The sequence below is a fragment of the Haliaeetus albicilla genome, chromosome 11 (genome assembly GCF_947461875.1).
Source record: "Haliaeetus albicilla chromosome 11, bHalAlb1.1, whole genome shotgun sequence".
NCBI classification, from domain to species: Eukaryota; Metazoa; Chordata; class Aves; order Accipitriformes; family Accipitridae; genus Haliaeetus; species Haliaeetus albicilla.
The window spans coordinates 27,400,437-27,426,487 of record NC_091493.1 but is presented as its reverse complement, the minus strand read 5'-3'; the positions used below and the strand labels follow the sequence as shown (position 1 = coordinate 27,426,487).

General features: G+C 46.9%; 1 protein-coding gene across 1 annotated transcript in view; it reads right to left on the bottom strand.

Annotated features, from left to right (window-relative positions):
- NEURL1 (neuralized E3 ubiquitin protein ligase 1) overlaps positions 1-10,406 on the bottom strand; it is a 166,013-nt gene extending 155,607 nt beyond the window's left edge. The window contains exon 1 of the mRNA XM_069796900.1: positions 10,086-10,406. Within this exon, the coding sequence (XP_069653001.1) occupies positions 10,086-10,170 (85 nt within the window). The 5' untranslated portion in view covers positions 10,171-10,406. The remainder of the gene's footprint in view (positions 1-10,085) is intronic.
- Positions 10,407-26,051: the final 15,645 nt, after the last annotated feature.

The window sequence follows — 26,051 nt, the reverse complement described above, 5'->3', positions numbered from 1 at the left end:
TAGCTATGCCTCTGTGAAATTTTCTAAGGACTTTCTGTTGGGTTTGGATCAGGTTGTAGACCTGTGTCGACAGAGCCCATACTGTATCATGCATCTGGATTATTTATTAGCAAAAGGGATCCCTCTGCAATCAACCAGTAGAGCACCATATTAAAACATGTCCCGCTCCCTATCTGACCCAATGGAGTTGGCATGAAGAAGTTCTCACCACACCCTAAGAAACACCGCTGGACTGCAAATTATCATTATGTCCCTCGTCTCAGTTCCTACATGGCCTTATCTAAACTATGTCATAAATCTTCTGGGTTTTATCTGAACTCTCCTCCTCCTAGTGACAGTCTGTACTTCTGAATAATGTTGTCTCCGTATGAACTACAAGGGGCACAGCCATAATGCTCCAGCAGAAGCAAGGGAAGCAGTGGGAAAATAGCTAAAAGCTACGCTGAACTGTTTTCCTATTTGTAATCTTCTGTCATATTCCGAGTTGGAAGATTAGATAACAAGACTATTTATAGCTGCATTGCTGGGTGTGGATCACAAAACCTTTATTGTAAGACCACGGCAAGTATGAAATTTTAATTTTGCCTGCCACTTCCCTGTGTCACAGCTTCACTTGCAGCAAAGCATTTTTTCTTTCGCAGTGGGGTCATTAATAATGGATGTAGCACTAACATTTCCAAATTGGGAGTTTACCCTCAGCCTCTGTTCCCACCCATCGCTTGGTAATTTGTTCTCCTTGGCTTCGTGTGGGACTGACAACCGGAGACTGACAATATCTGCTGAGCCACCAAACACACACTGCATGGGCAAGAGTGACCAGAGCTCGCTCCACTCACTGCTACAGGTCCCACCTGCAGGACTTCTCTGGTTGAAACCTCAAGCTGCTTTTTAATCTCTCTGCTAAGTCCTCCATTGCATGCCAATAGGGTCTGAGAACAACTGTCCAAAGGAAATGGACTGAACACCAGATGATCTCCACAGGCCGTAAGGCTCCCAGCAGATGGTGAGAACTTTCTGCCACAACTAACGCAGGGCAGATCTCAAGCGGAGGAGCAAAGCTCTCAGCTGCCAGTACTTATCACTTGGCATCTCAACTCTAAACCTTTAAAAACAAAAGGTATTCACAGATTTAAATAGGGACAACTTTTTGCACCTTTATTTTATTTTATGCCTGTTGAGGAATGTAACTGTTGAAGGGTTGTACTGTTAAAACGGGTACACTAAATTATATACAGAGATGGGAGTGGGAATGTAGAAATCCAGTACTAACGTCAGAGGTTACCCACATCCCTTATAATGAGTTCGCTGCATTTTTTAATAAAGTAAATTATTTCAACTACTCCTCTTTCTGTATTTGCTGAAATGCTGCAATATAATTAGTGGGGCACATTTCCTCTTTTCCATTTTCTATCACATCTATTCAAGCAACTCACTCACATAATACACCGATTCTCTTTGCAACATTTACAGTTATTTGTATCCTGTCTTCTACAGTGACTCAATATTTCTATGGGAAACCATCTCTTCTTACCTAGTAAATACTTGTTAAGTACAAAACCCAGGCATCATCATGGACAAAAATGATCCTGCAAGATAGGTAGATAGATAGATACTTAAAAACACAATGGCACCAGTTGCTCAAATCAAAGAAATCCTGAGTAATACCAATACAATTAAATGCTATATTAAACATGTATCCCTTAAGGAGGAGATTTGAGCTAACCTTCTGATGAAGAGTTGGAATCTGGATGGTAAATAAGCTCTGGATCTACAGCTGCTTGGCTTATCTGGCAAATGCCTCTCCAGTAGCAAGTTAAGACTCTAACAGTAAGCTTTACATTAGATGGTGTTGATGAGCAGCAGAGCACAAAACACAGTCACGTCTCCATCCAAGCAGTTAAAGGGAAATCAAGCAGAGCTTATGCCTAACAGAGGATAAAAGATGATCAGTGGGGTTTTTAAATTGTATGTTGACATATGGGAAGTCAATGTAAATTAGAATGAATCAAGCATAACATGATCACGTTTCTTCTGACTGGGTCAGGGTGCGAGCTACAGCTCTGAAGTAGGGTGAAGCCAGAGCAATGTCCAGACAGGGGCTGCTCGCAAAGACTTTCATGGTCCCATTCAGTTCCCCAAGTAAGAAACCAATGCCCCAAAAGTGCCCCTGATTAATTCCACTGGGAAAAAGGATCCCAGATTTCCAGCTTTGCTCAGCATCCCATGGTCCCTTGTCTCTCCAGAAGCCAGGCTCCTTCTTTGTTACCCCACTGGCTAGTTACTGACACTGGCACTGGCTAGTTATTTACGCTGGCACTGGCTAGTTACAGAGCTCCCTAGCCATTGCTTTGCTGAATCAATCTTCTCAAGTCCTGATGCTAGACATAGGATGTGTTCTGGCCATATCATAAAAACGATCAGATCAACAGTCAATAGGGGATCCCTGCATATATCCATGCACATGCGTGTAAGCCCACACATGCAGGAACATGCAGAAGTGTTGGTGTTACCAGTGTGAAACCCAAATACTGAGTATGAAGGAAGAAAGAGAGGAAGGAGATTTTGCAAGCAATGCCAGTACTTAAGAATTTGTCTAAAATTTTATTACTGTTTAAAAAAAAAAAAGTTTACATTAAGTGGGTTTTTTTTAAACTAAAAAACCTGCATGGTATTTTATCTCTGAGGCTGGCTGAGAACTATTAACATTTACTTTCCAGAGCTTTGCATAAAATAGCCCTGAGGTTTAACCTGACAGTTTTCTGAGAGCTGAGAATCCTTCCAATGCTTCAGCAAAGAGTTGAACTGAGGTGGACTAATGGAGAATTGTATAAACACAATACCACCATGGCATCCTCCGCCCCATAACTTTAAAACACAATCCTATTTTAATCCTGTAACTGGAAGGCCAAATAATCAGTAGTATAAACATGAACTAGAACCTTATATACAACATGCTTTTATCAGCTAGAGATCCCCAAGAACGAGTGAAGATTAAAATCTACTCCACCTCAATTTTAACCACATAGCTGCTTCAACCCAGACCTTAGTAGGGGAAGTATCCAAGTGGCTGCCCTCCTCCCCAGCTACACACCTAGCAATACCCTAGTTAGCTAGGTTAAAAGGTAGCTCAGGCTCATGTATACATGTCGCAGTCACAGCAGAAACTTTAACCATTGCCAGACCTTAAGTTTCAGTTAAAATTCAGCTCTTGTCCCCAAAACTACTTCGGGATTTGTCGATTTGTGGCACAGAACTGAGCACCTGCACAGTGCTGTGATTAAAGTAAGAAACTACTTTGGGATTTGGCAGTTCACAGCACAGTGCTGAGCACCTGCACAGTGCTGTGATTAAGGTTAATCTTAGATCAACCATTCCTGGGCGGAGACAATCCCAAAACACCGGCGTTGCAGACCCCACTCCTCGGGACAGTTCAGAACTGGATTACTCAGATGTCCTAAAATTTCAAGGCAGACCAAGTCAGAGCATGTGTGGATGCCCAGCTTGAAATAAGTAGCCACCATGAAGGTATGCACCGTAAGTAAAACAACATGTACTTATGTACTTGCCACGGGCAACAATTTCAGCGATGCAGAAGTAGCTGGTTCCTGCAATTATCCTAGCAGCAGTAGGTAAGAACAGCTGCCAAATCTGAAATCTTCCAAGCCTCTGTATTAGAAATCTTCCCAGATACGGGGATATCCACAAAAGCTGCTATTTCAACAGTCTAGGAAACAAAATGAAGCGGGTGCTACTTAGGCCTCTGTCATGCGGGAGGTCAATGTAAGCAAAGAGAACCTGCTTTCTCTTACTCCAAAAGAGCCCACGAATGCAAAAGCACCTTTATTTGTCAAAATCACAGAGTGCAGGAGACACAGCCTCATCCAGGAAAGCTTGCACAGGGACCTCGTCACAATCCCTACTGTCCCACGTAAAGCCTGGACGGTCTGTGCATGACTTGGAGGCTGCCATGGCAACGAACCACTCTGTAAACACCCGGGCAGGGACATTCATGAAAAAGAGGATGGATCCATCTAGAGACCAGCCAACACCAGAGCAGGCTTTATCCCTCCACCTACCACTGCAATGTCTGAACAACCCAGCTCCAGCTTTAACTGGTTTGGAGAAGTTTTAAGTTCTCATTTCAGCATTATCCTTATCAGCTAAACACAGGTAGCCTTAGGAAGATGCCCTTGGGAAGTACATATGAGCAGGGTGACTGTGTGGTCTCTGTATGTAGCAAACTTCAAAGGATTCCTCTTTCATGACCTCCTCCAATCTCCTGTAAAACTGGACCCATTTTAGCATCCATAACATCCACTATTAATGAGCTCTACAGAGCTACTAGCCACTGCAGATGGCTACAGCCTCCTTTTGTTCCAAAGGAGCTGGAATCTACCAGCTTCATTTGATGTCCTCCTAATTCTTGTACTGGAAGAGACAGTGAAGAGTGCAGCTCTGCCCCTTCTCTACATGCCAGTCATTTCCCATCCTAGTTGCCCTTTTTTCCAGAGGCAAGTTTATTCAATCATTCCTTATGTAAAATTAATCCAGACTTCTGACTGTCCCTGTTGCCCTCCTCTGAACCTTTTTCAGTTCTCCTGTATCTTTTTTTAAGATGGTGGAAGGCAAAAAACCAGAACCACACACAATATTCAGATTTATACAACAATCCAGTCATGGCCTCTGTTTTCTTCTGTTTTGCTTCCCTTGTAATTTCTAGTATTTCATTTGTTTTTTTTAACTGCTACTGAGCCTTGCACTAACATTTTCAGCTCAATCACCCCACTGATGTTTTTGTTCCTACTGGTTTTCAAAAGTAGCCTTTCTTGTCCTTGAGAAATACAGAGCATCACCTGTGGGCAAACCACCACATGATATCCTGGGAAATTTCTGACAAGCTGCAGCATTACCTGCTCCACCAGCAGGCTTCAGCGCCTTATGAAAAGGACAATGGGAAAGGGAACGTAAGATCGATAAATTGCTGTGTTTGGAACACTGAGCAATTTTAGGCAGTTTAAATGCAATAAATCAAAGTTCAGTAGCTTGGGAAAAAATCTAGTGCTTGGGAGAAGGTCATATAAACCTGAGAACCTCAGGCAGGAAAAACTTTATACCTACAACCCAGGCACACTGACAGGTCAGAAGGCAACAAGCACAACCCAAGACAGAATGAAAGCAGGAGGTCAGGAAACAGGAGGCATCCTTCAAAGCCTTGAGTGATGAAACTTCTGACTCTCTAAGGCTGGAAGAAAATTAAATAGTACTTCAAAGAAGAACCAATTATGACAACAATGGGAGCTGAGGTTATCTCACAGCATCACTCTTGGCACCCCTCCCAGTGCACTGCTTGCACCCCAACTTCTAATCCCCATGATCATCAGCTGCTGACACCCTTTTACTCCCCACTTAGTTTTATCTAGAGAGTGCACAAAATGGAGCTGGCAGCAGGATAGTCTTTCCTATCAACAACATACAATTATTGAAATGCCTACACCAGGCAGATTACTATCTTCTGCATGTATTTCAGAAGCTCATAAAATACCAGTGAGAGGAGAAAAAAGTCCCACGTATTTATGTGTCAGTGGGATATAAAGTTTGGAACAGCAACTGCAATAATGCAGGCAAAGACTGTATAATCCCCCATGGGCCAGGAAAGGCAGCAAAGCCCCTGCCTCCTTGGTGAAGTGCTGTGCAACAGGCTGTGTTTCTGGGGGCTTGCAGCCAGAAAGGCAGTCATACCCTCCAGCAAACCGCTGCTGACTGACTTCAGGTTTCCTAGCAAAAGAAGGGACTAAGAAGAACTGTCCTGCCAAGCTGCCAGCCTGTTTCATGCGATACCCTGGAGATATAAACACCAAATCATCCCACAGAGATCACCCAGACACATGAGCAAGAGCTATCTGTAAGAATGAGCAGTAAGTACAGGGGACCATGGAAGCACCCAGCACAACATGACTCAGATCTCGATGGGAGCCTCCAGATGCCACTGTAATACAAATAATAAAGAATAACCCATGAGTAATCAGCCACTGCTGAAAAGAGGATCTCTGACTAGCTCAGGCTGTCTGTGTAACATAGTGCATGCATTCTTTTGCATAAATATCATAGGTGCATTAACCCGTGAGAAAACCAGCCAGAAGAAATCCTGCTCACTGTCACTTACCATGGAAAGCTACCTTCCAAGGCAAGAGGAGGCTCAGGAAAGAGCAGCACACCTGAGTATGAGGCTGGAGGAAAGGAATTAAGAGAGGAAACAGAAATACTTCCCAGCTTTTACAAGGTAATATTGATCTGCTGTCCACAGAAATGGCTAAACCTTCTTGAAGCTGAGGACATTGGGGCAAGTGAGAATAAAGAGCTGCTTGCCCACAGAGCACAGGAGATGGCATTCAGATCCTGTGCCTCACCTCTGAACTAAGGGCTAGCAAAAACTGCATTTCTAGCATCCCAGACCAGCAAATCTGGGAACTACACAACAGCCCTAACAGGGTACACAGCCCACACATCACAGTAGGAAGAGTTAAACATATTCAGCAAGGCGGAGCAGTAGCTAAGGAAGGAATGCAACAGCCACAGACGTTTGGAAGATGTAACACTAGGCAAGGAGGGTAATTTACTGAGCTACACCAGGATTAAAAAGGATAATTAAGAGAGGAGATTGAATAGACTATCTTGGAAGAACCCTGGGGCAGGAAGATGGGTTGAACTGGGGATGTACGTCTTGAGAAATAATAGAAATCTCCTTGGTTGGAACAGTTCAAGCCAGACTGCCCCGACACTAGTAAATAAACAGTACACAAAGCCACTGATGCAAAGGTTGATCTTTTTCATCACAGAATCCAGGAGATTAGATACAGCTGGACTTTTCCCACTCGGTTCCACTCCAAACAGCCCATACACACCTTGTTTGATAGTTATCGCAAACCATATTTCAGAGAGGTTGGACAGCAAAAATTTCCTGGAGTTTATCTGGCTGCATCATTAAGGAGATTGTTACCAGATAATCATAATCTTTTGCTCAGCTTTAGGAAAGTACACAATGGATCACCTTCCGTCACCCCAGAGAAACAGACACGTCTGGGTTATGGGAAGGGAAATACTTACAGGAATGCTGAAAATAATCTCACTTCAACCTCCCCATCATAATATCACCAAGTGACAACCTCCATCCAACCACTGGCCATGGCTTTAAGATTAACAGCCACATCAGGACTGTGGCATCTGATCAGCTGTGGTCCTGGAGGACTTCGGTTTCCACTGAGTTTAGTTTTCCCTGTGTCCAAACCAGCCAAAGCCTGCAGGCACAACTGTGCCACCAAAATCTGGATTAACAATCCAGGCATGACATAATGCTTTGGAATAGGTAATTCCAAGGTGCTCATGTCTAGCAGTTTCTAGTGAACAGCAATGTGAAGTCCTTTTATAAAGGGCTGGACATACTAGATTTTAAGGTCCTGTCCTACTCTGAAAGCAACTCTAAAATCATCAGCCCAGGATTCCAGGTTTACTGTTGCAGGCAACTTCAGTAAGGACCTGCCTATTTCAGCTACCTGGTTTTAAAACTGCAGCTGAAGTCTGCGAATCAAGTTGGGTGCTTTCCTTTTTATGCACAACCATCAAAAGCAAAGCAAGCATTCTGCCAGCCATGCCAGTCTTTAATGATATTTGTGTTATGCCTTCAATACCACCAAAAGCATCACATAGTCTTTAGAAGATTTATTTAACTAAAATGACCATTTTTAGCAGGACTAACAGAAAGGTATAAAAATTTTCAGTACATGTGGGCAACATCTCTACTATGTACACAGGTCTTATTTCTTATAAAGCAGAGATGAACTTGTAAGGTTCAGGGACTGACTTCAGAGTCCCCAGACCACCTTGGGAAACTTAATGCCATCATAGCTTCTTCTTTAGCAAGAATGAGCCTAAATCACCCTGGCACCAGGTTAGGAAGAAGTCGTCGCAAAAGGAAAGTACTAGATGGTGGCCAAATTGATATATCAAAGTTCAGTATCCCTAACACTGAGCCAGACACTGAGGGAAGAACAACTGGGGACCTTCAATTAAAATACGCTTTACAAAATGTTAAATGGCAGATATGTAACAAAACTGTGTGACATTCATACTTTTGCTGCTATGCCTCCAGACCATTTTACAGGAACCTGTCAGATGCAATCAGACTTGTTTATTCTGCATTTAAATGTAGGACCTGAGGCAGTCTGGTTTCAAAAAAGACAGAAGAGGCACATATTGTCCCTGGCAGTTACTTGGTTTTTACAACAAAGACAATGCCTTGTTAACTCTTTACTCCAAATCAAAATTATTTCAGTGCTCTGCTAAATTACAGACTTGAGAACATTTCTGCTTGCTGCCTCAGCACAGGTAGAAGTTTAATTAAAATGGAAATTAAAGGAAGAAAGAAAGAAACAAAGTGCCATTAACACATACTCCACACCCACACCCCCCAAAATCAGGTGATTCATACAGAGCATCTTCAAAATCTCACATAAGCCACTGATAATGGATTAAGTGGCAGTGTCCCTTCTGGCTCCAGTTTATAAATTCTTATCTGCTTAAGGTTGCTCCAGAAAGATTTCCAGCTGACAGCATGATTCTTAAGAGACAAATCCTCCCTGGCAGTTTGCAATTGCATACCAACTACTACAGCATCGCGTGTGCCTTCACGTTTGCATTGATAGAGGATGATGGTTCACCATTTAGGGTTCAGCAACCCCCTCCTTGTGAGTCTAATTTTAAGCACAGCCACTGTCTGGACTGTTTCTGACTGACTTTGTCCATGACAGAGCAGTAAGCATTCATAATGTCTCCTTGCATGGCCATTAAAAAAGCCATGATATAATCACCCTCAGTTCACACAGCTGTTCCGACTCACCCAAGTACAGAGGAAGGGAGCAGAGAGGTGTAACAGAAGAATAATGCAAGTATCAGAAAATCCTTCAGTATAACAACCAGTTGCCCAACTCATCATTAACCATTTCCACTCCCCTAGACCATGCCAAAGAAGTATCCGAAAGCTCAGTAAAAATGAGGGTGAACAGCAACGATCCTATTTTTCCATGCTGGTGGCTGCAAATTCTGCAACACACTGGAGAAGCTGCAACAAGTTTTGATCATCTGAAATGGCTGTGGAAGCAGCACCTTCCCTCATTCCCTGCTTACAGAGAGATGTCTGACATCTTCTACCCCCATCATTCAGTGCTTTGGCTGTGAAAATGCTTAGTGAAGATGTACCCTGGTAGTGTTGAATATGGTGTGTACTGCTGCCCAAGAAAATCTCTTTCAAGAATGACAGGTTATTTTCCGCTACCACCCTCCCAGCTTACAGCGAAAGGGCGCAAAAAGGGCAGGGACAGAGGGAGACCTTGGGCAGTCACTCCTGCTCGCCTTACAGAAGTCATCCCCATCCGATTTGGTCCCAACGCTGCCCCAGGATTTCAGAAAAGGGATTTCATCCTTATGAGGAACAGAATAACCACGTAAGCTGGACAAGGAGCCCTAAATACCCCCTGCCCTCCTCCAGACAGGACTGACAGTCCCACGCACGCAGACGCATTCCTGAAGCACCCAGAAAAGACGCCAAAGCAAAGCTTTCGTTCACCGAGAAACACCTGGGGACTCTTTGGTGGTCCAGCTCCTCCAGCACGTTGTCCCTTGTCTTCCCGGGGTGCCTCTGCCCGGGGAGACCTGTGCACCGATCAGCCACCCTTGGGGCACTGCTGGGGAAGAAGCGGCAGGGCTGGGAGCAGGGCAGGGGGCCCACACCGCCAGAGGCCATGGGGGGCCAGGCATGGAGCCATCCCACCCCGGGGTGCCCAAGGTGCCCGGGATGCCTGTCCGGCGGGGGCTGCTCAGGCTGCTACGTGTGTGCCTAGGGATCTCATCCCAATTTGGGGTCCCCGGGGTGCCCAAGGTCCGTGTCCTGCCCGGGTGCCCACCCCACCTCGGGGTGCCCTGGGCACCCATCCCGCTCCGGGCTACATGTGTGCTTCGGGAGCCCCGTCCCGCCGGGGGTCCCCGTCCCGCCGGGGGTGCCCGTCCCGCCGGGGGTGCCGGCCGAGCCGTACCTTTGAGGTGGTGGTGGCGGGCGCGGTGCAGGCGGCCCTGGCCGCCGCGGGGCAGCGCCGGGATGCTGGAGAAGCGGCTCCCCATGGCGGCATCCGAGCCGGGCCGGGCCGGGCGGCACCGCGCAAGGTCTCTCCCCGGGGGCTCTGGCGGTGGCGGCGGCGGGGGGGGACGGGCAGCGCTCCGCCGGCGCCTCCCGCGCTCACTCTGACGCCGAGAGCCCCGCTCCTGCCCGCCGCCCGCCGGGCCCCATGCCCCGCGGTACCGTCGCCCTCCGCGGGGCCGCGCCGGCTCCGCTCGCCTCCGCCGCGGCTCGGTACGGCGGGGCGGGGCGGCGGCACCGCGGCTCTCCCCCCCCCCCCCGCCGCCGCGCCCCGTCGCCATGGAGACAGTTGTTCCGCCCCGAGGGGGGGGGGGCGCCTCGCGCCGCCCAGATGTGCTACCGCTGGCGCGACAGGTGGGGGCACCCGGGACCCTCTCCCGCCCCCCAGCTCGGTCCCGGGCACACGGACTGGGGCCCCGCGGGGAGGGCGGCGACACCGCCCGGCCCCGGCTCCCCGGGACCCCGGCAGCGAACGCGGGCAGCCTCCCCCCGCCCCGAGCGCCGTGCAGCTCGGGCTTCCCCTAAAAACCCCGCGGGTGCCCGGGACGACACACGCCGAGGGGCAGCCGCAGGGGCAGGGGCGTTATTCCCCTCCCCAGCCCACGAGGAAAGCACCTCGTGGAGCGGCGCACCGCCACCTCCCTGGGAGGATGCTAGGCTGGACCTCCCTCACACCTGCGGGCCCGAAACCCGCTTCCCCAGGGCCGGCCCAGCGCCCTCCCAGCAAGGAAATTTGCGGCTGACCCCAGAATCCAGGCCCCCCAAAGAAGCTGCATCATGCACGAACATCCAGCCAGGCAGATGTGCTGCGCTGGGACGCAACCTTCCTAGAGCAGCGAGGATTCTCATGAAGGCGAGTACGTCAGAGCAGCACCCAGGGGAAGGCAAAGCAGGTGGGTAAGCAGCTCCTTCTCCAGCCCTGGGGCGGGTGGACAAGAAGGCAGATAGTCAGGGGGTGAGTAGGTCCCTTACTGGTCCCCAACCCACCCAGCAAGGTGCGTCGTTGCCTATGCCCACCACTTTACCTGCCCTGGTGGCTCAAAGCAGTGAGGAGCTCCAGCCAAGCTCAGGGAAGTGGGGTAGAGTAGAAATGGGGTGAAGGGAAACACTTCGCTGGCAGGTCTCCTATGAAGGGTCAGGAGCTTGTACTGGTGAAGTGCTGGCATGGGGCACTGCCTGCACGTATGGCTTCTGAAAGCTGCTGCAGTATAACCACGTCCCACACGAACTGGGACTACCCAGTGTGGTTGGAGCCCCCTGTGCAGAGATGAGCCTCTGCACAGCTGCATATTCAAGAGCATCCGTGCTGTACAAAAACTGACCCATACCTGCACAAGCCATGTCCACATGGCTCTCTCTCTTGCCGTGAGGGAGAAGGTCCTGTGTTAATACCATGCCTGTCCACCACCAGACGTGGGGCTCCTCTCCGCCTCGGCCACTCTGGAGCCACCCGCGCCGGTGAGCTGCTCCAGGAAAGCAGCCAGGACCATACAGGGTGGTGAGGTTCCCCTTGTCCTCGCCCCGGCAGCACCTCGGCCATATGGGGATTTCTGCTGTGATGAGCACAACCCAGGACCTGGAGGAGTTCAGTAGGTACCACATTAAAATAAATCCACAGCTGATGCTGGTCTACTGCATGTTTACATTACCTTTTTCTTTAAAGAGGATGGTAGGTTCTGGAGACACACGCATTTGCAAGCTTCATCTGCAGTTTCAGTGAATGCTGAAGACTGAGGGCAGCTCCAGTTCAGCTATGTCATGGCTGTAAAATGTCTTTTTCCTTCCTTCTGTTGAACAAAAATTTAACGTTCAGCTTCCTTCCAAAAGGTGGTCTTGTCCCTCTGCCCATCCACCTCCACCCTCCTTTCTCCCTCCTCCCAGTAAATGTAAGAAAAGCCCTTTCTGGTCAGCAACCACACATGAACATTTTCACCTTGAAAACAGTTACTGCCACGATTTCCCCACCCAGAGAGCCAAAAGACCCACTGTTCTCTGAAACCACTCAAGTAGGTAACTTTCAGAGAAGGGGAAGCCTTCTGAGGTTAAATAAGTCTTGATAAGAAATATCAAAAATCTCTACCAAAATCTGATGCTGCAATCAGGGTAAGGATTTCTTTTGGGGTGTGTGATGCAGGAGGCCAGACTGAGGAACCATTACCATCCTGCCCAGCCTTAGCTTGCAATATGGGTGAGATATGCACCATGGGTAAGATATGCACCATGATTTTGCATCCTTTCTCATTCTCTCAGAAGCTGAAAGGGATGACCATGCCAGTCAGAGTGCTGCCATGGTAGCGCAAGGGCTTGAACTCCTGCTCAAACACAAGCCTCTATGTTTGGTGCTGCCAGTCTATTGGGTCCTGCTCTGGCCCCATGGTAAGTCCTCCAGCTGCCTCCACAGGCAGGAAGCTTGTGAGCAGAGGTGGGACAGAGATTGAGTGAGGCTGAGTCACATCTTTATTTATATCTTTTATGAACATTGTATTTCCAGCCAGCTCATTACATGAAGAAACATGGGACTGGAATGGCCCTTAGGTGGGCAACTCCGGCTCCTCATCATACAATACCTTCCATCCCGCTAAATCTAATTGTTTGCAACCAACAAAACAAAAAAATCCCTGTTCTTTCTCAATTCCTTTTTTCTAATTTCCCTCTGTGCCTGCCTTTGAATTGTAAGAGGTCTTGAATAAGGACTGTCGCTTTTCTGGGAAGCTTCATGTTTTATGTGGCAGAAAAAGGTGTCAGCATAAGGCAAATGATAATTTTGCGTCTTTCCATTGTATAAAAGAGATCTTGAAAAAGGAAAAGTACCAGAGTTTTGGACTGGAGGCATAGGGGACAGACATATAATAGCACAGGGAACGCTTCTGTGCAGTCATCCATTAAATTACAGGCACTCACGCGTGCATCATGCATGCTGCTAACTATGCCTTGTGAGATACCTCACTGCGTGGTAGACCCGCTCCCAGAAGGACCAAGTGCTTTCTGCTTCCACCAAATCCACTCTGAGTTTTAGACGCCAGGCACCAATTTAATCTTGGTACCGTAGTATGAATATTAAACTATACCCTGCACGGCTGATAGATTACGTGCTCAACGAGCTCCCTTTTCACCTTGGAGAGCTGAGGTAAAGCATAGTTACATCAGTGAAAGGAGGAAGCTGTATAGATCTGCCTTAGCAACATGCTCAGCTTCTGTGAGGGATGGGCTTCGCTTTGCTTGACACCGCGGCCTGCAGTGAACACCATGGGGAGGAATGCAAAACAGCACCAGGGTTTTGCTGTGATCCTATCTTGGTTCACTTTATTAAAGAGTCTTTGAATTTGCTCCTGACACTGGTTGGAGAAGGAGTGAGAAGGAGGGGCTGCTTGCTGTCCTTGCCAACTTATGTCAGCTTTTCCCGCAGAAAATGTTGAGCAGGGTGAGAAATATGCTCTGTGATCACAGGGGCTCTTGACAGACAAAACAGAATCACACTGATTCTGGGTTTTTGCCTTTTTCCTGTGCTGTAGCAACAGGGAGCACTGAAACAGCTTGCCAAAACTGCAGGGCTTTCATGCCAATAAGTCAGGACATTCCTTGTTTCTTAGTATTAGTGATATCAATTGAACTGGCTAATTAGGGACACGCAATCTCTTGGTATCAATCCTGTCAGGTAGTGGGGGTCTGGTGAAGAGAGCGTGCTGCGTGATAGAGCAGGATGAGTTTGCACTGAATTATAATTCCTCTCCACCTTCTGTATTTGTGCATGGGCAGCTGACCACCAATTTGTAATTTGTGCTTAGAAGTCGATGGAGACAGTGCAGTCAGTCCATCTTCATCTGAAATGAGCATCAGCTCCGGGAAAGGTGCTAACATCATGACTATCATTATGAACAAACACAAAGGAGGAAGGCACTGCACAGTCACATCTGCTCGGGGAACAACGTCTACTGCCTTAAGTCTCAACAACAGCCATGAATTCTCTATCCGAAAGCCGGGTGCAAGGATGAGCTCCAGCTGTTCAGCTCAGGCATCTGTGAAAGAGGAGAGAGTCAGGATGTGGAGGAGGATTCGTGAGACGGCTGGAGGGTAGCACCTACATGCAAAAAGAGCTCACTGGAGAAGGATGGCTGGACAGACTGCTAGATTTTGTACACAGGGGTGCTTTCAGGCTGTGAAGGGGGCAAGATCAGATGAGTGCGTTTGCATCTAAGGACTCTGGGTATTTTGCAAAGATCTCTAACTATGAAGTGCTGTGCAGCAGTGAAGCAAACATAGTTAAAAATTCCCTTTGCAAAGCCTGCATTTGTGCCTTCTAGGTACATCATCCCTCAAGGGGTTACACAAGAAACCAGGCAACCACAAACAAGGTGTAATTATGAAGAATCACAAGAACAGCAGTACACATGAAGCCTGAGCCACCATTGCCAGAGCCTTGGGCAAACATGTCAGAATTTACACCCTGAGAGGATGCTCAGAGTAGGAGGCGTGATGCAGGGAATGAGTGTCACAGAATAAAACACAGAGCAGTGAGTGGACACTGCCCAGGTCCTTCTGACTTTGAAATTCATGGGGTCCAGCAGCCTGGACGACTCACTGGCACACATGTGAGTGGGGGTGCTAAGAAATTGGACTTACTATGGCTTGACCACCTTTTACACACATTGGAAACATTAATCTCAACAATAATCCAAAGGAGTGAATGCTTTCCTCATTCTTCCTGTTTTCCTCCATCTCCAGATGGAGAAACTGAGGCAACAAGCTGATTTGGCATGTGTGGCACTTAAAGCAGCAAAGGGGCTGAGGATGGGGATATGCCATACGTCCCTTCCAGAGCAAGATTTGGAACACTGGACCCTGCTGATTTCACACACCCATTAATCTAATTCTTTGCCTTATATATTGAAGAAGGATCTGCAAAAGAAATCAGCTCTTGATTGATTTGCTGTAATTAAATGCCTGGCATCAGGACTTCAACAGATGTGGAAGAAAAAGCCACACCTATCCATGAAATGCACGCTGCAGGGAGAAAAGATCACTTGGGAGATACTCATCACACCTAATTGTTGGGCTAATCTCCTAATTTATGTATTTTTAATTGTATGAATGACAGTTGGCCAATGGCATTCTTGATGTAGCATGCATCAATCCAAAATGAAATGCCCTGCAGCTGCTACATCAGGAAGGTTTGCCCCCATTGCTGCCACCTCTGAAACCGATGTGGAGTTGGATGTAAGACTCAGGTGGGACAGAAGCAATTCAGTATTATGAATTAAAATAGGACAGGATGATGAGAGTTTGCTCTCAGTCATAGGCGAACAACTTCTTGCCTGTGGGTTTCTGTGTCTAACAGGACAACAGATTTCACAGCAGCAGCCAGCACAGTCTGTGAAGATACTTCTAGAACTATTAGCTTAAAGTGAGGAAGGCGAACAGATCTGTAGATGTAAAGCCTCATCAACATTTATAAAATGCTTAGTCTCAGACAGCAGTCAACAAAAAGTCATCACGACAGATGATCATCCAATTTGGTGTTCCTTCCCTGAGAAAGCTAAATCCTACGTCACCTCTTTTGTAAGAAATGTAGATACTTGTTTTCTACGAGTGGGATAGGAAAGAAGGGTCCATCTTTCACAACACACTGGCTCTGCAGTGTGCAGACTCTGAAAACACGTTTTGTACAGCCAGCTTGATGCTTCAGATTAATTCTGTTTATTTTCTGACCTTTATATTAGCAGTTCTCCCATTCATCAGCACAGAATCTGCACAAGAGCAGAAGCTGCTGTCTGACCTTCAAGGCAGAACAACAGTAGAACTTACATGGCACTTTGGTGCCTTGTATAGACGCAGACATCCATCCTGTTCTCCTGGACTGATGCTTGTGCAGCCCAGCAAGTTCCTCTTCCTGATGGAGTCAAGCTACTAGGCTTGCTTTTCTAAGCTTTTCAGAGCCCCAGCTGCACCCTGCAGGACAACAGGGTTGACTTCTGTCTTTAGTGAACCCTGACTTCCAGCATCCATCAGCCTGTCATTGTGCCCCCTTCTCCTTTTCTGTAGAAATTAGCCCATGCTCATGCACACACTCCACCCAGCCCACTCATATACCCTGAACCTCTGGCCTGTTTCCAACCCTGCACCCACGGTATGCAATTCGTACTCTTTCTTGCCCCACAAGCTCTGGCAAAGCCTGTCCTAGCCCTGCTTGGCTCTCATCCCCATCAGTTGTTCAAAGTCAACGTTTTATTTCACATTTGCCAGAAAGGGAAAACTTTCGGAAGAGGGAGAAAGGTGCAGAAAGACTGCATGGACTTTTCTTAGGGTTTCTTATTCCTCCAGTCCTCCTACATTCCTCCCTCTCATGCTCTGCAGTTGCTAGGTTGAGATCTCACCCTGTATCAATCACTTATTAAATTTTCCATCAAGCAGCTTCATGGAGGGCCACTCTTCCATGCTGCCCTTCCTGTTTAGAAGACACTTTCTATAAAAGTAAGCAAAGCCATTTCATTTATCTGCCTTAAAAATTAACAAACTCTACCGCAGTGCCCTGCGAGCCTTCCCCAGCAGCCAGTGTGCCTGTGCAGAGACCACCTACAACATCCAACATCCCAACAGCATCTCGCTCTTGTGCAACAGGGAGCACAAAATTCCACAGCATGATTCCTGCCACAGCAGTAACAGTCTGGGGCTCATCTGCAGCAGCATTTTCAGGAAGATGTTGACCCCAACTTGAAAGCACCATGCAATAGCAGAGATCTCATACTCAAGAGAACTTAATGCAACAATTGACCTCACAGTTAAAAATGTGTGCATACTGTCCCGCTCTAAGTTTGCTAACTTGAAACTCCATGTCTTGCATCATGTAGTGTCTTCATCTGACAGATGAAGGAGTCCTGTCCTCTCACAGGTTTTCCAGAACCAGATCCAGCTGTAGACATGCCTTTATATTATAACCTTTTGACTTCCCATTTCTTTCACTTGGTTGCTACATTCTCGCTGAAGCTGCTTGTGTGAAATACATACAAATCCAATAACTGCACTATATGAAAGAGCAAGAAAAAGAGCAAAAGTAAGAGAATCGCTTCCTTTGGCTAATCGATTCCTTTGGGAAGTTCCATTTTAATGAACAAAGTCAGTCTGTTTATCTGCAACAGAGGTCATAGTAAGGGTCTGACCCCCTGTACTGACAAGCAGAAGCTAGATAGCTTTTACATTTTTTAGCAGCCATTTTGCAAAGTGCTACTTATGTATTCATTATAAACTATGCTCAAAGTCAATAATATGAAAACAGTTATTAACAGGGGAGAATAAATAGGGTGGTTAGAAAATATCAATTTCTCCCACACATACTGGTCACATTTGTTGAGCTCTGGCATGCAAATATCAGTTATACTCTTGCAATATTTAGGTGACGAGGGTTTAAGTCCCTTTTAATTCAAGCCTATTGTGGTACCACACTGGAGAACTCGGTGGGGCCTGCTGAGCCCCAGCTGTATGTTAGAGCAACCCCAAGGCTGCGTCCTTCCACAGCAGAAAGCTTCAAGGGGCACACTGGTGCCATATCCCATGGGCCCAGATCTCACCACTAAGCTGGGGCTTACACAAAAGACCAGAACTGAGCAGAGGATATTTCCAGGAGAATCAGCTCCTCCCTATTTAAAGGGTCCTTTGATCTACAAGAGAAATCTAACAGGAATTTAGCACAGCTAGTAGTCAAGCCTTTGATCTTCCCTTTGGAGTTTCACTGTCTGTCAGCCAGCCTGAACCCCTACTTCCAGCAAGAAGAGCCAGAGATTCCTCCCTAGCACATTACTAGACTAACCAGTGTTGCAAGGGTTTTTGCTCCCATTCACTTTACTTTTGGGCAATTTCTCCCTTGAAACATTTTTTTGGACAATGGACCTTCCCTTCGGTCTCACTTTCACATGTCTGTCAAGATGGTGGATATTTCTACTGAGGTGGCAGGCAGACCATTGTGGCAGAACATAGAGCCTGAGAGATATTTGCCTTCTAAAGAAGATCCTACATTCTTTGCAGATCTAAACGGGTTTCTGTTAAAGTAGGGACAAATCAAGACTTTGATGACAGATGCCAGTGCCAACCTCATATCCTATTTCTGCATCTAAATATTTGCTTTTAATTAAATTTACTGCCCAAATTAACAGTGGAGGTGCCCAGATTTCTAATTGGGTCATCACAAGCCAACTTTACATCATGCTGAGAAGCAGCGACCTCAAGGAATACTGGGAAAAAAACCAAACTTTTACTAACTGTGGTCAGTTAGAGAAAGGGGAAGTGTGTTAAGGGCGGTTATTCTGTACCTCTAAATACGTTTGACATCCTCCGTACCTAAAATGGTGGTTGAGATTATCAAAGGGAAGGCACTCAACAGCTTTGGTACACTAGTCAGTAGTCAAGTGTCAAGGCATTAAGCACGTCTTGACCCTACATGTTGTTTTACCTACAGGTGGAATTATTTTGCAGTACTGTTTCCCAACCATATTGCACATGAGGACTGGTGATGTTTTAACACCTTTTTAGTCCAGTTCCTTTTCCCCCTCAACACATTCTTCACTGGAAGGGCTGCTCACAGACTCTGGCCCCACTGCTAGCATGGTGGTGGTCTGACCTAATCCTGTTTCAATCCAGACCCCTCAACCTTTCCCTGTCTGGTTCCAGGACAGCAGTGCAGCTTCACAGCCTCCAAGGTTTACAAGCTCCAAATAAACTTAAAGCAATAAGAAAAGTCTGTTTTTTGAGTTCCCAGTCTTCCACAGCCTGCAGAGCCCCCAGACAGCAAACAGCCCCCAACAACACCATGCAGAATGACGAAAGCAGTACTGAACAGCCAGCCAACCAAGACAGATTCAACCTTAGACTGGTTGTAGAAACAGGACACATCCAGTACTTGCTCTCCTGACAAGCTCCCATCCAAGCTGGCCAATGCCTGTGTAGTACCTGAAGCTGAACGCCACCTTCAGAGGTCCCCAGACAGGCTGACCAGGCTGCTCATTAATTCCCTCCTGGTCTTTGTGAGGAGTCCCAAGCAGACTGTACTGAATTTGGCTGACTCTCAAAAAGATGACCTGGAAACAGCAGGCATAACCTTCTCTTCCCAGTCTACAGAGCGCTGCTGGTGGCACTGGATATGCAGCCTGCTGGTAGCATCTGAAGTCACCATTTCTCTTTGCTCTTTGACTCAAATGGTGGGAGCCAGCCAGAAACTCAGAAATGTCAAGTTTAGTATCATAAAGCCCCATTGATTTTCAAAGACAATTTGTAGTGCATTCATGATGGGAAGCACTTCTCACCAGGAGAATATCAAGGACTGATGAATTCAGCAAAACAGGTGCAACTATTTCTTTTTCCAAGAGTACAGTCCTGTCCCAGCAGTGAGGACTAACCCCACAGGCAAGTACCAGACTTAATTTTGGCTTAACAGCCAGGATCAGCCAGCATGCATTTCAAAACTGTACTCTTGAAATGCACAACTAAACCAGGGAGGAACAGAGGAGAGCACAAGTCCTCGACAGGGCTTATTTGAATAATCTTGCTGACAGATCTGTTCTTTTCTCAAAATTTCCAGTCTGCACAACAGATCACAATATGAAATCAGATACTGTCACTGGGCTCTGATAAATGTGAACATAAGGACTAAACACTCCCTTTCCATAAGAATAAATACTCCAATTCAAACTGCACCACTCATATTGTTCATGCTGTCACTAAAATCCTGCAGGCGGCATTAGAGCCTAGTAACTGAGCATCACCCATCATTACTCACTTCGCCAACAGATATAGATTTTCAGTTCTCATTTACCGTCTAACATATTCCTGATATTATTATCTCTTCTAAAAGCTTCTGCATGAGTTATGCCTACTGGATTCAAAAGGAAATTTTGCTTCTCTGCCTATGAATTAATGACGAGATTTTCAGTGTCTCCGAGACATTTAGAAAACAAATTCCCCTTTAATTTTAAAATTGCAAGCAAAGAAGAAGCTACTACGCTATTAGGCTAATTTTTGCAGTGTTTAAATGACTGTCTGTTAAAAACTTGCAGCTCCCTTCCAGTCTGAATTTGCTGACTTGCAAGTTCCATGTCAGTGGAGCTAGTTAGATGTTTTTCTGTTTGATCCAACAGGCAAAGTAGATACTTATGAATTGTGGTTCCATCATTCAACCTTCTTTTCCACAAATTGAACAAGTCAAGGCCCTAGTTACAGCCTTACTGGTAGTTAAGGCCAATTGCCAAGGCAGGGGTTTTGCTTTTATATAATTCTTACAGTTCTTATCTTCAGCCTTGCTGTGGATTAAGCCCAGCCAGCAACAAAGCACCACGAGGCCACTTGCTCACTCCTCCCTCCCCCCAGTGGGATGGGGAGGAGAAATTATAAAAAAAAGCTCATGGGCTGGGACAAGGACAGGGAGGGATCACTCACCAATTATGGTCATGGGCAAAAAACAGACTCAGCTTGGGGAAGAAACAAAATCAGTTTAATTTGTTACCAATCAAATCAGAGCAGGATAATGAGAAATAAAACCAAATCTTAAAACACCTTCCCCCCACCCCTCCCTTCTTCCCAGATCAACTCCGCTCCCGTTTTTCTCTACCTCCCTCCCCACAGCGGTTGAGGGGAACGGGGAATGGGTGTTGTGGTCAGTTCATCACACATTGTCTCTGCCGCTCCTTCGTTCCTCAGGAAGAAAACTCTACTCTTTCCCTGCTCCAGCGTGGGGTCCTTCCCACAGGAGACAGTCCTCCACAAACTTCTCCAACACAAGTCCTTCCCACGGGCTGCAGTTCTTCACAAACCGCTCCAACGTGGATCCTTTCTGCAGGCTGCAGTCCTTCAGGAACAGACTGCCCCAGCGCAGGCTCTCCCATGGAGTCATGGCCATCTTCAGGGGCACCCACCTGCTCCAGTGTGGGCTCCTCCCCGGGCTGCAATTGGGAATCCGCTCCCCCACCCACCTCCATGGGCTACAGGGGGACAGCCTGCCATCTCACCACAGGCTGCAGGGGCATCCCCTCCTCCCCTCCTTCCTCACTGACCTTGGTGTCTGCATTGGTGTCCTCTCACATTCCGATCCCCCTACTCACTGCAGGCCCACCCTCTTAAATCTGTTCTCCCAGAGGCGCTACCACCATCGCTGATGGGCTCGGCCTTGGCCGGAGGCAGGTCCAACTTTGAGCCACGGAAGCTTCTAGCAGCTTCTCACAGGAGCCACCCCTGCAGCTCCTCCCCTGCTACCAAAACCCCACCACACAAGCCCAATGCAACCCTCTCCATCTTTGTGGTAGTCAAAAGCCTTTAGGGTGGAATCTAGCCTCATTTTGGTAAGGAATTCAATAGCAAGAGCTGGGTTTGCAATGCTTCTGTCCACTTCCAGAGCACGCTTCTAGCTAAAAGAGGACACAGGCAATAAAACAATGATTATGCCAGATGCAGAGATTGAGAATTTGATAATCTGAAATAACCCAAAATACAATCCCTGCCTTGCACTTATATGGCTTAATTGTTCTGATCCGCTGCTCAGGTCGGAAAGCCATGGCTGGAAGCCAACAAACATCCGAGCGAAGCCAGCTCCGGGCGCTTGTAACCCACAGCAGCGAAGCCGGTTTGTGGTTGTTTTGTGGCCACTGTGTGCTGGCTTGGTTCCCCCCAAAATCAGCTTCAATCACACAGAGATTATTTACTCCTAATGAGCAAGGGTAGTTCTTGGTAATGGATCTGGGGAGGCCAGATGAAAAGCAGAGGGCTGGGAAAGTGGAGGTGAATACCAGAAATGGTATAGAGGCACCAAGCTGAGCTGAAGGTGCTGCTTCAAGGCTGGGGAATTAGCAAGAAACCTGCTCAGCCATTAACTGCTGAGGACCCTGGCTGAGACCAAGCCATGAAGGGATCAGTTCTCCTGACCCTCTTCACTCACCTAAGCTGTCACTCCATCATTTTTTCTGACGTGGACCTCAAATATTTTCTGCAGTGCCCCTCAGAGTCACTACAGCACTTTATTTTGCATAGATGGACTGCCATCAGCTAAACAAAAGGGAAAATTTAATGAGATTTAAAGACAAGAAATGACTCAAAGGGACATGTTCCCATTATAGAGAAGGGAGGGGCAGAGGTAGAGGGGGACAAGGGGGTCTGTCTATGAAAGGTCTTGATGAAGGGACAGGGAATAATTTACAACAGCACATTTAATGCTGCGTGTGGTACCAAAGTCAAGACACCAAGTTCCCCAGGAGGTTTAGTGCAGAACAGTTCAGGGGCATTCAGAGCCTTGTTACTGCAGACAAAACCTAAAGGAGCAGAGGGGTGGCTATTAAGACACCACAGGATCCTATCAACCCACACAATGTGATTCTAGCTTTTTGCTTTGGAAAGGCAGGAGCGGTTAGACAGAGACGGGATGTTAGCAAAGGCAGTGAGAAGGTGATTATCCTCTGCAGGACACAGTAGGTAATTACTGCCTGTAGGACCACAAGGATTTAGCTTGGGACAGAGAATATGGAAAATTGCAATGTGTCTTAAAAGACCATTTCTGCTGAGTCCATGATTGTTAGTATTAAGTTATAAATTGCAGTCCATAATATTGTCTTCCAAAGGTATTTTGTGCTCTGCACTGAGGACCAGGACTGAGAGTGCAGAGTCTGTTTTGTGAAGAACCATCTGTCTCTGATGATGGCATGTTTTTGTCCTTAACTGTCTACAAGAGCTTGGGGGGGGACAAGGGGGTCTGTCTGACAAGGGGGGGATTCTGGGATGGTTAATTGGTTTTAGCACACAGTTTCTGTAAGACTATCTGCTGCTTTGGATGAAGTTAATTGCATTCTTGGGATTGTGTCTTCTAAAACATGCATGAATTACTCCTCATGATTATGCACCTGGGGACAGCAAGCAGGAACATGCCAGAGACCAGCAATGCAGCAGTAAACCCACAGCAACCTGCAGCCACCTCTTCCTCCCATCTTCCCTCCGATAAGGTGTTAGGGCTCAAGCTCTGAAGCTTTTAAGCTCAGAGACAAGCTCCAAAGTCAGAACGTGTGAGAAAGAAGAAATAAGAGTTGGGCAGAGAAAGGAAAACTGTACCTTCAAGTCTCAACATCCTGAGATTCCTAGGATTTGTTGGTTTCCTGTTTATCATAGTCAAGCATTGGCAAAATCTGCCACTTGTGAATGATCATTCACAAGTCACTTGTCATCACAGAGAATATCTGCTGCTGGTGAAAGGAAGAGACCCCCCTGAGAAGATTAAGGCAGGCCGCTATTTTCCTGGGAGAAGGACAGAACTGCCACAATCAGATAACTGCATTTGTGTTTACAGCATTCTGGAGACACCCAACACCATATAAATATCATAAATATACACAGAGAAGATTAATGATGTGAGGAGGTGGGTCATACACACAGATAAAGTCAAGAGCTAGATGACAAGACAACCTTGTGAAACAGGACTCTAATTTTGCTGGAAAATGAATTGCAGCTACTGTGAAGCACCAAGTTTTAAATGCTTCAGGGATTGTGTTTTAGGTCAGGTGGCCCTAGCACCAGTAGGAGAATGAAACAATGTTTTCATACCACAACACGGATTTACTTAGGATCAGAGGTCCCCTATTAATCTGCAGAGGAACTGATGATCAGACAGCCATGTGTGTGTATACACACATGCTGGGTAACAAGCTCTTACAACTTCCATAATATTTAAGCTGTTATGTGAGCCCCAGATACTTGGAAAAGCTCCTTCTTTGTAGCAGAAGAGCTAGGAGAGAAAATTTTGCCTGGATGATTAAGATGTCCTCTTCACAGTTCCTAAACAATCCTGTCGTCGCTACTCTTGAACGAACTGCCTTAAAAAGATAGCTGTTCTCCAGCCGAGCTACTCTAAACCAGAGGAGTCCATAAAACAAGACAGATTTTTATCTGGAAGAAAAGGCTTTTAGAAAAGCAGCAGCAGCTAGGGGTAGGGAGCTGTCAGAGGCAGTCGGCACTTCCCGCGCGGGCTCCATCCTGGGTGACAGCGGCTGCGGTGGCTGCAGCTGCTGCCCGTGCGGGGCCCTGTCTGCTCGGATGAGGAGCAGCTGAGGCTTCATCCCTGTGACTGCGCCGCTGGGGGCCAGGGTGGTTGGCGGAGGGGACTGCCAAAGGACGTGACTAAAGGCTTCTGATGAGAAAGAGCCGCTGTTGGGTTTTGGGGGATTTTTTTTCTCTGCAGAGAAATGCCACAGAGAAATGAGCTGAGTTTTCTGTTACTCACTTTGAAGCAAGTTTGGAGTCAGCACTGGTGCCTGAAGGAAACCTGAGACAAACCCAGACCCCGACCGGATTAAATACTGCTCTGTGTGATGGTTTACACCTTTGCAGAGAAGACATCATGCCTTGCTGCGTGCACATCCTCCTCTCACAGAGGCAGGGCTTTTAAACCATCATGTTATACGAAAGTAAATAACTACACAAGGCACTGGGAGAGTAAATCTCCCACCTCGCAGCACCAAGAAATGTAGACAAGGTGAATTTTAACCCTTGTGGAGAGAGATTGGGTTTTCTTGTAATAAGAAAACATCTGTAGTGTTTTGGTTATGATGTTTTGATGCATACCTCACTTTTCTTGGGAAACTCTGCTTCGTGGTTTACAGCACAGAGGAGTGGACCCTTACCACCACCCAGCCCTGCCAGTGGGATTGCTTCACTCTCAGTTACCAGTACAACCTCTGCAGTTTATTTGCAGTGCATAAGAAAGAGTTAACATTGCTCTGCCACACCTTTAGCCCAGAAAATGCCTGATGTCTCTTAAAACATTATGAAGATTTGTAGTTGAGATACATACACGAGATGAGCCCAAGTGTCCTGAATGACAACCGGGCTTGTGCTTCAACCTCCAGCGTGACATCGGTGCTGCAGAAGTCCTGACAGCTCTATCCCTGAGCAACACCACGGCAGGGCTGGCAGCGCCGATTTGCCCGGCACCACTGCCAGGGACGCTCAGCACTCCTGAAAAATCTCCCTCATGCTTCTGAGTATGATCGGACGGACGGACGGACGGACGGACAGCCCTCGCAGCGCGGGGCGGTGCGGGGAGAAGCGGCTGGGAGCAGGCGGGAGCGCAGGAGCCGCAGCACCGCTCCGTGGTGACGGGTCCCTCTGCAAGTTAAGCACAAGGACGCAAGCTAGCTCTTTTTAAATGCAGCCTGTAAGACCTGGGCATCGCCTCGGGTTGCACCAAGAAAAGGTGTTTCCGCACCCTTGAGGGGCTTTGCTCTGCTGCTCCCTTCCCTCCCCCCAGCTCTAGTCCCTCTGGGTGCAAACAGCCCTAGCTCCCCATTTTTAAAGCCCCTGCTCTACTGCACCAGAGCGTGACACAGTGATGCTTCTTCATAACTCTATGCCTGACTTGAAAACACAGTCACTTTTGCTTAAAGCCTCAAGTAAAAAAAAAAAAATTCTTGGGGAAAAAAAATTATGAAATTTCTTACTAAATTTCTCTTTCTACCTTTACAAACTTCTTCCCTTCCTGACATGCAAATTAGAGAAATATAGGATCACTCCATACAAAAGATCTGTGGCATTAATCAGTTTGCCTCTGTGGAACTCACACATCATTGTTTGTGCATTCCAGAAGCACTAAATTCAACCACGATCACAGTCACTACAGGTAGATTCGTGTTATAACAATGTATCTGTAAGTGTTTTAAGAGATCTGTGCTATGGATTACATCTTGAAATTCAAGAGTCCTTATCTAGTACCCCAAATGGTTACTGCCTAAATTGCTGGTAAGAGTCAACAGAAAAGTGACTTCATATATGACGTGTTCTTGACTGTCAACATGGAACAACTTGTAATGAGCTACGGAGACAGAATCAGGAGGTTCTTTTATAAAGCTGTATT